Here is a 13,385-nt window from a genome sequence, read left to right as displayed (position 1 = left end):
TCGAGATAAAAGGGGGGTCCCAAAACGTGTTTTCCCCATGTTAATTTCCATAGGGCGGTCGAACCCACTTTTAGCCCGAACGGCTGAATGGATTTCCACCAAACTTGGCAAAATTGTAGGGACTGGTAGCCCGATGTGCCTTTGCTAGGTCTCAAGAAATGTGCTCCAGAGGATTTTGAGTAATTTAGGTTCAAAAAAATATATATATCTATAGGGGCGCTCCGGTACGCGCACCGGGCACGCTACGCGACTTGCGCGTGGAAAGCTGATTGGCTCTCGGGTGTCTGTAAACATTCGAAACAGTCCGGAGCGGCCGCCATCTTGTGTCCAGGTAAGATCGAGACACAAAAGGTGGCAAAAACAAAGGGGGAAATGACCATAAGGGGGCAGAGTAAACCCCCCCTGACCCCCTAGGTTTGATGTGGGGGCTATAAAAGGGCCCCACGGGAAAAAAAGAATCGATTTGCGCGGGGGGAGCGCCCGGTACGCGCACCGGGGAGCGTAGCATGGGGAAAACCCAGTTTATTCACTGCGTCATCTCTACGACCCTTTCTTGTGTCAATACGCCCCTTTTGCATACATTTCACCTGACGTAGGTATAATGTGGCACAGGGGTTTACAAAGTGATGCATCTACCTAGATGCGTCACTTTGTAAATATGACTCAATAAGGTGCATTTTTTACAGCACTGGTGCGTCACAAAAAGTGACGTACCGGTGGCGTAAAAGTGACGCATGGCCTTATAAATGAGGCCTTCAGTCTTCTACTCATGCGTCATATTAAATATATGACGTATTATGTCGCAAGTACTTACAGATACGTCAGTATTTCAGACGTATCTGTAAGCGCAAAAGTGATGCATTGCTGGAGTGTGTCACAAAAATGATGCAACTCCAGCAATGCATCCTTTCACATGGGGCCAGGCCCATGTGAAAGGGCCTGCATCAGTCTTACGCCTGCTGTGAAACAGGCGCAAGATTTTGACGCAACAGCGTCATAAAAGTGACGTAGTGAGATCTCATAAATTTCACTGTGTCACCTCTTGCGTCAATATGTCCCTTTTGCATACATTACACCTGACGTAGGTATAATGTGGCACAGGGGTTTACAAAGTGACGCATCTACCTAGATGCGTCACTTTGTAAATATGACTCAATAAGGTGCATTTTTTACAGCACTGGTGCGTCACAAAAAGTGACGTACCGGTGGCGTAAAAGTGACGCATGACCTTATAAATGAGGCCTTCAGTCTTCTACTCATGCGTCATATTAAATATATGACGTATTATGTCGCAAGTACTTACAGATACGTCAGTATTTCAGATGTATCTGTAAGCGCAAAAGTGATGCATTGCTGGAGTGCGTCACAAAAATGATGCAACTCCAGCAATACATCTTTTCTTACCCTTCCACACCCCTGTTACTTTTCTACATTTCCTTTGAATATCCACATTCCCCATGTTCACTCTCCTTCTCCTTACTTTCCTTCCCAACACTCACCTTCTTTCAGTCCCCCTACTTCACTTCCTTTCCCCTCTCATACCTTTCTGTTCTTTCTTACTCATTTTCCTTTCCTTTATCAATGCACTCCACTTCACTTACTCTTTTTCATTTTTTTAAGAATATAGCTCTTTGATGAGAATTGGAGGTAGTTCTGAAAAGAACTTTTTTTTCTTCTTTTTTCTTTTTTTAGAACAAAAATGTAAATGTAAATGTACATGTATTTATATAGCGCAAATCACCGACCCGGTATCTAAGCGCTTGCTTAGGGAACCCGTCCTGGCATTCCCCTGTGAGATAACCCCGGCAGGGTATCCACAAGGTGAAAGCCAGGCATCCCACCGCGTGGGGCCGTTGTGGAGATTAAGCAAGCTATTGCCCAGAGTCGCAGAGTGTGAACCCGTGAATCGAGTAGGCACCGGAGCGAGAATTGTCGAGTCCAAGGACATTTTAGGACTCAAGACCCGCCGAGCCGGGAATTGAACCCTGGTCCCGGGCTGACCTCAGCTTCCAGGTCTGCCTCCTCTAACCAGTGAGCCACACTTCTCCAAAACAAAAACAGGGAATGGAAACTGCTCAACAGGAGCAAAAAAATAATAATTAGGGCTGGTAACGGCAGCGATGGTTCTCCAATGATCGCACCATGAGCAGAACACTTTGCTCCCCATAGCAAAGTAGCTGATCACAGTATCTGCATTAAAGGACGCCTTTGTTAAATGCAGGCTGAATGTTCGGAACCAGCTCTTGTGATCTCCCCCTCACCGATGTTGTTGGTCCTCTGGGTGGATGTAGAGGCCCCATCACTGGGTACCTTTTGTGCCAGAGCCCTGACACTTTCCTGGGCAAAATTCTGGGGGTGCTTCCTCTCCACATGGCGAATCATTGTGGAGTTCCCAAAAGAATATTTTTTAGTGGGGTCACCCCGTGACAGGACTGTGTGACAGATCCTGCACTCCACTTTTGGAGCATTTTACCTTCTTTTGGTCTTCTGGTATGGAAATTTTTTTTCAGATGAAATGTTCTTTCACCTTCGGCTGGGGAGGCTCTTCATCAAGGAATTTATTAGTCATCTTCACTGCTGGATGGTCTGGCAGCCATGATAATCCAACATATCCAACAAAGAACCAAGAGCAAAAAGGCAGGAGTTTCAGTCACAAAAGTGAAAGAAGAAGTGAAGGAAATGGGTCCGGATTTCATTCTTTGTAAAAAAAACTGTTAGCAACCAATGAAAAGTGTTATTTTAAGGTCACATGACTTGACGCGCTTACGCTGCCCGCACCGAAGCGCTTCCAGGGGTGCTCACGTGGCGCAAACGTAGGCGCTTCCGGCGGCGCATACGTGGCGCGAACGAAGGCGCTTCCGGGGGCGCTTACGAGGCGCGCCTGAGTGACGTTTTGATAGTTTCACGAAAATGCAAAATCATTTTCATTTCCTTATTCAAAAAAACTGCTTTTATATGTATGGTACTAAATGTCTGGCGTTATTATTTACTTTACATTTATATTTTACTTCACGAACGCAAGTAGCGCTCTGGGTGCGCTTTCCGGAGAGCTTACCGGTGCGCGCACCCAGAGCGCTCCAGGAAAAAATTATTTAAAAAAATATATATATTATAAAAAATAAAAAATAATAATTAATACTTACACAAAACAGCAAATTTATAAAAAAAATCGTAGGTTAGAAACTCGATATAGAAAGGAATTAGCTTTTAAAAAACCTTTGAAATTCACTGAAAAAACCATAGGTTTCACACCAGTTATAGTTAGGAATTAGCATTTGAAAAACCTATTAAATTCACTGAAAAAACCAGAGGTTTGACACCAGTTATAGTTAGCTTGAAATTTTACTGACATAAAACCATTGAAATTCCCACGTTATAGTTAGTTGGACTCACTATAACTTGCGCGCCTGCAATGCACTGCTGATGACGTCATATATTACATCACTCATGACATGGTCAGTGACATCACTCATGACATCACTGATGACACCATCCTTGTGACAGAGTGACAGACCTCCTTTCAGTGTAATGTAACCCTTGAAACACATATTCAAAAATAGAAACTAAAATTTTCAAAAAAATGGAGATACCCATACCAGTTACAACAACCAATTCAGTAATTCCACCATCTATATACACATCCACTCATTCATTAACAGTTCTATATAGTCACTCATACATATACTCACTCATCATATGTAGTGATACACCTATACATACTGTTACACACCGACAGTCATCAAAAAGTTACTCACACACATACTCACACATGCAAATAAACTATTGAACATCCATTTATTTGCATATACAGCTATACACACACTACCACCTTACTTCTAAGGAAACTTACACATACTTACTCTCTTAGACAATCACTTATAGAAACACATACTTATTTAAACAGGAACAATTACAATCTCTCACTCTCACATATACTCACTTATATACATCAATACCCACATATACTAGATTAAAACATATGTAGTTACTCATAAAGACACTAGTGAGGCAGGCATTCACTCACTAACACACTTATACACACTCATCCACCCATACAGTCCTGCACATATGCTGTCTTCAAAACACATACAAACAGTGAGTCAGTCACCAACCCATGCAGCCACTTACACACAAAGTGAAATACTGATACATATATTAAAATATTTAAAAATTACATGCTAATATATGTACTCACTAAGATACACTTAATAAGCCAGTTAAACAATCAATTTTTTATTTAAAAAACATCCATTTACACACTTATTTAAACATTTGTTCTTCCATCGACCTTTACAAATACATATATAAAACATATTTATTTTTCAGAAAGACACACATTCACAAGGATGGTGTCATCAGTGAAGTCATGAGTGATGTCACTGACCATGTCATGAGTGATGTAATATGTGACGTCATCAGCAGTGCATCGCAGGCGCGCAAGTTATAGTGAGTCCAACTAACTATAACGTGGGAATTTCAATGGTTTTATGTCAGTAAAATTTCCAGCTAACTATAACTGGTGTCAAACCTCTGGTTTTTTCAGTGAATATATATATATATATATATACCAAATTTTAACAAATACCGGGACTTCCAGACAGGCTGCAACATGATGCCTGAGGGCAGGAGCACTGTCAAGTAACCTCTCGCAAGCTATTGGGCTTTTTGGACAATATTACCTACTGGCGGTCGCCAGTAGGTAGTTATAGTTAGGATTTTTTTTTTATGCAAAATCTCAAAATTCTATTGTGAATAACTTTGGCGCCGGTTGACGAATCTGCCTGAAAATTTCCTCAAATTTGCCTCGCGAAGCTCCGGTCTTTCCTTGAAAGTTTGGGAGAGATTCGTCAAGCGGGGGCTGAGATAAAAGGGGGGTCCCAAAACGTGTTTTCCCCATGTTAATTTCCATAGGGCGGTCGACCTCACTTTTAGCCCGAACGGCTGAATGGATTTCCACAATATTTGGCAAAAATAATAGGGACTGGTAGCCCGATGTGCCTTTGCTATGTCTCAAGAAATGTGCTTCAGTGGTTTTTGAGTAATTTAGGTTCAAAAAAATATATATATCTATGGCCGTGCCCCGGTACGCACACCGGGGCGCGCTCCGGGCGCGCCACGCGAGGTGCGCACCGAAAGCTGATTGGCTCTCGGGTGTCTGTAAACATTCGAAACAGTCCGGAGCGGCCGCCATCTTGTGTCTCGGTAGGATCGAGACACAAGAGGTGGCAAAAACAAAGGGGGAAATGACCATAAGGGGGCAGAGTAGACCCCCCCTGACCCCCTAGGTTTGATGTGGGGGCTATAAAAGGGCCCCGCGGCGCAAAAACATTTTTTTTATTTTTTTTTTATTTGCGCGGGAGGAGCACCCGATACGCGCACCGCGGAACGTACCGGGGAGCGTTCCATGGGGAAAAAAGAATGATGGAGTTTTTAAAAAATGTAGCCTTTTTTTATAATTTGGAGGTAGTTCTAAAAAGAACTGTTTTTTTTCTTCTTTTTGTTGTTTTATATTTTTTTATGTTTTTTGAACATTTTGTACTTTTTTGGCTTTTATGAACTATTTTGGTTTTTTTTGTTATTTTTATGGGGAGAAACAAAAAACAGCGAATTGAAAATGGCTCAACTGGAGTAAAAAAAAATAAGGAAACAATTAGGGTTTTTGGGGCAATTGTGGTTGTCACCAGCAAGGAGGATGAGCTTTAGGCTCTGCTCACCATAGGAGATGGTCTTACCACAAAAAATACATGTGACCCTAAATTCTCCAAACCGTGGTTGTATGCAAGGGATTGTCTCCCTTGTCTCTGGTCCCGATGGAGTGGGTTGTTTTTATTTGGAGGTGCTGGGTGTAGATTGTGGGAGGGTTGCTGGCCAGTTCTCTCATCTCTGCGGCAGCATATTTGTTCGGATGCCTGCGCTGCATGTGGCGAATCATGGTATTATTCCCAAATGAATATTTTTTATTTGGGTTACCCCTTGAAAGTTCCATGTCACAGATAAGGCAAGTCACCTTTGCCGCATTCACTTTCTTTTTTCCCTCAGGGATGGAAAAAAACTCCCATACAATGTGTGGCTTGGGTTGGTATGGAGTATTGTGTTCTTCCAGCCACCTCCTCCTCCTCCCCTCCTCCTCCTCTTCCTCCTCCTCCTCTACTTCTTGACCACCAATGTGATGTTGTGGTGGTCCTCTTGGTGGTGGTGGTGGTGGTGGTGGTGGTGCAGATGCTCCAGCTGATGCTGCTACTGTAGCCATTTCAAAGTACAAAATATAGCTCAAAGATTTCAAAACAGGTCTTCCTCAGTCAAAGGACAAAGTCAGAATAAGGAAAAAAGGTGGGGGCTTTCATCATTTGGGAAAAAAAGTGTCCTGAACCAATGAGAAGTGTTATTTTCAGGTCACAAGACCAGGGGTTTCATCATTATGAAACCAAAACTGTTCTGCACCAATTAAAAGTGTTATTTTCAGGTCACATGACCTGACGCGCCCCCGAGCGTGCCCAGGGGCGCGCCCGGGGTCGTCGTTGCGTAAGCACGTCGGATGTTTAAGTTGCGTGATCGTTTTCGCTCGAGTGCTTCTGGGTGCGTTTACGCCATGCGTATCAGTCAGTCAGTCAGTCAATTCCTTTATTCTCGATAAATTAATATCATATAAAGACAAAATAGCACAGTCATATATACAAACAATTACGCGGTACGTCACAATGATGTTTTCGGCCGCGGCATTGGCGCTAACGGGACGCTCCCCGGTGCGCGACCCGGGGCGCTTCAAAAGACTACGCTTTCCGGGGCGCTCACCGGGGCGCGCCCCGGGAGCGATCCAGGGCAAAAAAAAAAAGATATATATATATATATATATATATATATATACATTAAAAAAATTGTTTTAAATACAAATATAATATAGGATTCATTCATTTACAAAAATATTACATTTCATAGCTATAGACATTTGCTATTAACAAAATTTTGAAATTCACTGGAAAAAACATAGGTTTGGGGCCTTATATATAGTTAGGAATTAGCATTTAAAAAACCTATGAAATTCGCTGAAAAACCATAGGTTTCACACCAGTTATAGTTAGGAATTAGCATTTAAAAAAACTATTAAATTCACTGAGAAAACCATAGGTTTCACACCAGTTTTAGTTAGCTGGAAATTTTACTGACATAAAACCATTGAAATTCCCACGTTATAGTTAGTTGGACTCACTATAACTTGCGCGCCTGCAATGCGCTGCTGATGACGTCACATATTACATCACTCATGACATGGTCAGTGACATCACTCATGACATCACTGATGACACCATCCTTGTGACAAAGTGACAGACCTCCTTTCAGTGTAATGTAACCCTTGAAACACATATTCAAAAATAGAAACTAACATTTTCAAAAAAATGGAGATACCCATACCAGTGACAACAACCAATTCAGTAATACCACCATCTATATACACATCCACTCATTCGGCAACAGTTCTATATAGTTACTCATACATATACTCACTCATCATATGTAGTGATACACATATACATCCTGTTACACACCAACAGTCTTCCAAAAGTTACTCACACACATACTCACACATGCAAATAAACTATTGAACATCCATTTATTAGCATATACAACTATACACACACAACCACCTTACTTCTAAGGAAATTTACACATACTAACTCTCTTAAACAATCACTTATAGAAACACATACTTATTTAAACAGGAACTCTTACAATCTCTCACTCTCACATATACTCACTTGTATACATCAATACTCACATATACTAGATTAAAACATATGTCGTTACTGATAAAGACACTAGTGAGACAGTCATTCACTCACTAACACACACATATACACACTGATCCACCCATACAGTCCTGCACATATGTTGTGTTCAAAACACATACAAACAGTGAGTCATTTGTTGATGCATCTATGTGCTAAGTAATACCCCCACCAAACCATACAGACACTCATACTGATACTAAAAAATATAAAACAACAAAAAAGAATTAAAAAAACAGTGACACCATCCTTGTGACCGAATGACAGACCTCCTTTCAGTGTAATGTAACCCTTGAAACACATATTCAAAAATAGAAACTAAAATATAAAACATATTTATTTTTCAGAAAGACACACATTCACTGGATGGTGTCATCAGTGATGTCATGAGTGATGTCACTGACCATGTCATGAGTGATGTAATATGTGACGTCATCAGCAGTGCATTGCAGGCGCGCAAGTTATAGTGAGTCCAACTAACTATAACGTGGGAATTTCAATGGTTTTATGTCAGTAAAATTTCCAGCTAACTCTAACTGGTGTGAAACCTATGGTTTTTTCAGTGAATTTAATAGGTATTTTAAATGCTAATTCCTAACTATAACTGGTGTGAAACCTATGTTTTTTTCAGTGAATATATAGATAGATAGATATATACACACACACATAAAGACACATATACTTACATGTGTGGTAAAGGCATTGTTGTATCAGCTGTTTCCCTGTTTATACGGTGCAAATGTCATTTCCACACTGGTCATTGGTGCAAATTACTCTGAATAATTGCCTGGTACAGGTGAAAACGTGCACGGAGCCGTTAACATTTCACAGCACCAGTGCAATGTATGTGATTGTGTCCAAAATGTCCAACCCCAGCTACAAATGGGTCTCAAGAAAACCCTATACACTGTTCACCTCCTCACATCCAAGAGGATCCTGCTACAGTAAAATGTTCTCTGTAAAGTGCATTGTGGTTTGGAGCTAGATCTGCACTGTATCAAATAAGTAACTAAAAATGATTGCAATATATGTTTTGGTTTTTGATCCTAAGGATTGAGATATTGTCTCACAATGTTTTGGTAATGGTTTCATTTCCTGTCCACAGGGATTTAGCTTGGAACAAAATTGCAACCATTCATCCCAATTCATTTACTTCTTTGCCATCTCTAACCAGACTGTAAGTATTTATTTGTTAATCTTTTTTGCCAAATATTGTGTTTAATAAATCACGTTGTGGTGGTATGTTGTACAGTGCCTTGAATTGGGGAACATCATTAACGATAGAATAACCCATTTGGAACATTTCTCTCTACTCCTGTTGCCTACACTACCACACAGATTTTAACATGTTGGCAGAAACAAACTGTGGGGTAAAGTTGCCTGATGGTGAATTTTTACTGTATTACTGATGGCAATTAAAATCTGCATGGATCCCTGGGTTCAGACCAAGGTGGGGGCCAGCAATACACAATCTAGGAACATACACACACCAAAAAGGGCTAAATCAGGGGTACAGAAATGCATCTCTAATGTTTTGCTTGGATTTTGTTGATCTTGGGTACAATCTGAGGACCACATGCTCCTGTTCTCCTAAACTTGGAAGTGTCCCAGTATGAAATATATAACAATATATTTCTCTTCGGGCATATTGCTGTTGGTCTTTGCACGTTCTTATTGGTTAAATTTGCCAAACAAAATGGAGTTTAACACTAGTATGGGAAGGGGATTAATGTTTGGTATACAACAAGGGCAGAAGAGAACATGTGTGTTTTTTATTGTTGAGCGTGTGTCCCTCCCAACTACTTAGGTGTATGACTGCTAGAGATGGCTTCGATAGGTGCCATCTTGCTAAACTGAAGCTACGAACTACAAATTTGAACTTCGTCCTTAGGGTGCTTTTTCATAAGTTAGCAAAACCTTCTGCTCGAAAATTATCATGATAATCATGGTTACATTTCACCTCCATTCTACAACCCATCCAAACATTGCTATCAGAGCTTTTAATGGGTGCTTGTCCAAATAGTTGAACCGTGCTGGAAGTATACCATTTAAGAATGTATTCCCACCGGTAGGAACTGCCAAGTAAGTGCAGAGTTGACTTGTGAACCAGCTTGTCTAGCAATCTTTGGTATTAAAAATGAGCTTAGTAAATTATCTCAATAGGACCAAACTTGCATGATGCTATTAAGGGTATGATTTGGAATGCAGTTGCTGTGTACCCAAAAGCTCGTAGAGAATATCTGGTTAGTTATTTTCAGCAGCCTTGTGATTGGATAAGATGTTGATGACACATGGGAAAGAGCAAGCATCTGCCATGAATTTAATTGCACTGTTACAAGCAGCTTAAGGTTGATATTGTACGATTTAGGCATAGTTCTATTTGCTAAAGGGAGACTTGAGCTAGATAATTGTTTCTTAGTAACCAATTTACAGTAGGAATATCTCCATTTATTACTATAATGCTCTATCTGTTACAAAATAGTAGCTTTCTTGTGTGTCCTCTACACCAACGCGGGCAACCAATGCTAGTTTTAGAGCAATGTCTGAGCTTTTCGCTTACGTGGCTTGGCCAGATACAGTCATAATATTGACTGCTTTCTGCGAAATGGTTTAGATTGAGCGTTTAATTTATTCTAAATCGCTAGTTGAGGGGAGCTATAGTTTATAGCTGCATGGAGGCAATACAATAATGCCCAAATGATTCTATAATGCACAGCTATGGACTTATGTTAATTGTTCAACAATGCCCTTAGAAATGCTGTTGAATTGATGGGCGCCAATTTGCCCCAAAGTACGTGTTATTTTTATGATGGGTTGTGTTTTTTCAACTAATTCATTTTAGTTTGTTTGATGGCTGCTAGCCCTATTATTTTTTATTATTATTTATTTATTCTGTTTTTCTTCTATTTGTATTCTATTTTATACTTGTATGGAAATAACAGTGAAAAATAAACTCAACTGGTGCAGCCAGCATGTTAAAATATGGGTTCCTTTATAAAATGTACTGGTCAGTGCTATAAATGGGCCGGTACTCACAGGTACTGAGTACCGACACTTGTTTTTTCCAAGCTGAGTACTGGCACTCATATTGGGCCGACGCCAGGGGGCCAGTTGTGGCCTGTTTATTTGGCCACATGTTTTCCGTTTTGGTATCTGTCTATCTTATTCAAATGGAAGGCCTACTGGAGGCCTGCCGCAGGGGCAAGTGCTTAGATCCTAGATGGAAGCTCTGATTGTCGTCAACCGCTCCCTGCTGGGCCTCATGCTGGGTCATATTGTTAGGGTATTGCACATCAGCATCCAGGGGCACAGTGATGGATGCAGCCTGATTAGTGGGAGGGAAGAGAGCTTGCATAAGTGACGGTGCCATTTAACCGCTTGGCCTCCCACCGAGACTCACTTGCTCCTGCAAATCCACCCCACCCTCCTCCACCTGCTGGGACATTGACTGGGATAACGAGGTGGCAATGGCCTACGCAGCCTGCCTGGAGCTCAAGTGAGGTGGGAGGAGGTCTACTGACCTGCCCATCAGATGCCAGTATTGTTCTTCCACTGACCTCTACACTCTGTGCTTGCTCACAAACCTACAGTGCTCACTGTCTGCCACTGCAAGCTCTCTGGCATTGTGGCCTTCTGCCTGAGGGAAGATGAAGCAGAATGGGGTGAAAGAAGGTGAAAAGTGAGGTGGCAGAGATAGAATGAACAAAGGACAGTGTAAAGGGGGGAATAGAGACAGAAGGGGTAAGCACAGACAGAAATGGGGAAAACATAAAGACAGCTATGGAAAGAGTAAGAGATGGCAGATTAGAAATCGAAAGAGTGATAGTAGAGGATTATAAAATACCTTTGGGGTAGTGAGAGTGGGGCAGCGAGAGAAATGGGTACACATGGGAGAGAAGTGAGTGGGGGAGGGATTGAGAGATTCGAGATGTGAAGATTGACAGAGCGTATTTGTTTGGTTGCTTGTGTGCGTTTGCCTGGTTGTGTGTGTGTTTGTGTGTGAGAGAGAAACCAAATCAGAGAAGAAGAGAATCAGGACACCCATGAGGTATTTGAAAAGAAATGAGTCTAATGCTTCTTATTAATGACGCTATGCCATCCTGGTGCACATTGATTCTTAGCCTCAAAGTGCTAATAGTACTGTTATTGGCTTGGCTGCATTCAGGGTTTAGAAGCTCCTTGCATTGTTCCTAGAAGTACTTCACACCACCCTTTATTAGCATATGTACCTGTTCATCTGCACATATGGAAAGTTTAAGACAACTGTCAAGGGCAAAATGAATACTCAATAAAAGTGTTTTCTATCATCATGTCTCACCCCGCCTCTAATCCCACCCACTAGCCACGCCCCTAACTTAATCTAATGACTACCTGCACTTATTTTTTCCATTTAAAGCACTGGTACTGGTACATTTGGTTTTGCATTTTCTCTACCATAGTTATCTCCTACTATTTAACATATATCTTTATATGACCAAAAAGAACTACTTAGGCACTTGTGGGAAAAGAAGTTTATCTATGGAATTTATAACCCCCTACTGTGTATTGATATACAGAAAACATTTCTCAGCCATTAATTTAGGTCTATCTAAAGGCACTTTTAGCTGATGGCCAGAGCTCCCGTTCATAGCCGAAAAAGTGAAGAGAAGAGCACACAGATGATGGGAATGTAGATCAGTCTATTTTTGGCATGTCAGCATATGATTAGCTATCAGTGGTGTATTTCCACCAAAAGAGTGCTTTAGTTTTCGTGCATGGAGAAGAATGGGGTTATTTACTATAAATGTGCGCTGAGATTGCTTCTCAAAAGGGACACAAATGGGTGCACAAATGTTAATTTGCAATTTACTTTCTAGCTCAAAACGTATTTGGCGCTGGAAAGTCACCTATAAGTAATACAAAGCAGCGCCTAGCGCTGCTTCTCATTACTTAGGTCAAGGGAGCTTTCCATGGGCGTTTCCATGCATCAAACCATGATTTTTGATGTAAAACCCTAATCTGATAGAGACATTTAGCCGTAGATTTCTTAACTTTTTAATTGAATTCTCCCCAGGCATCAGACTGGATCCGAAACTTTTTCAGCTGTACCTCTGCACGTCTGGGGATGGCGTCGTACAGCACTGTGATAATGTTGACTCCGGTTGTGACGTCAGTGAAGCTATGCAACTCCCCCCTGCCGTGCAGACATCAGTTTCTTCTTTTCTGTGCTGTACGCACAGAGCGTATCTCTGGACGTTTTTCAGCCCTGCTGTGAAGATGTCTCTGTCATAAAAAGTGTGTGGCGCTCGCTATGCCTTTGGGATTTAAATCTTGTGGGTCTTGTGCTTGGCAGATGTCGGGTACCGATCCTCATGCTACCTGCATGTGGTGCTTGGGTGAAAAACATGACATCAAAGAGTGCAACGCCTGCTAACGGCTGAAACCGTTGGCATGCGAGAGCAACGAATGAAGCTCCTAATGGCGAGGTTGTCTGGGACTCTCAGTACTCCTAAGTGGTTGACTTCACCGTCTGCAGTTCAGATGCGGAGCCACTCCAGATGCTGTTCCCGTGGGCATCGCGTTACATCCCACAATATCTACAATAGGGCACTTTCCTCTAGG

At 41.5% G+C, this 13,385-nt stretch overlaps 1 protein-coding gene across 2 annotated transcripts in view; it reads left to right on the top strand.

Moving 5' to 3' along the window:
• The window catches only part of LGR5 (leucine rich repeat containing G protein-coupled receptor 5), a 743,377-nt gene that overhangs the window by 631,155 nt on the left and 98,837 nt on the right, over positions 1 to 13,385 (top strand). For both annotated transcript variants that reach the window (XM_086921836.1, XM_086921845.1), the window contains one exon: positions 8,890 to 8,961. In XM_086921836.1, coding sequence (XP_086777962.1) covers positions 8,890 to 8,961 — 72 coding nt within the window. The remainder of the gene's footprint in view (positions 1 to 8,889; positions 8,962 to 13,385) is intronic.

The sequence above is a fragment of the Lissotriton vulgaris genome, chromosome 1_1 (genome assembly GCF_964263255.1).
Source record: "Lissotriton vulgaris chromosome 1_1, aLisVul1.2, whole genome shotgun sequence".
Taxonomy (NCBI): domain Eukaryota; kingdom Metazoa; phylum Chordata; class Amphibia; order Caudata; family Salamandridae; genus Lissotriton; species Lissotriton vulgaris.
The sequence above is the reverse complement of the archived record's forward strand: the minus strand, read 5'-3'. Positions and strand labels throughout refer to the sequence as shown.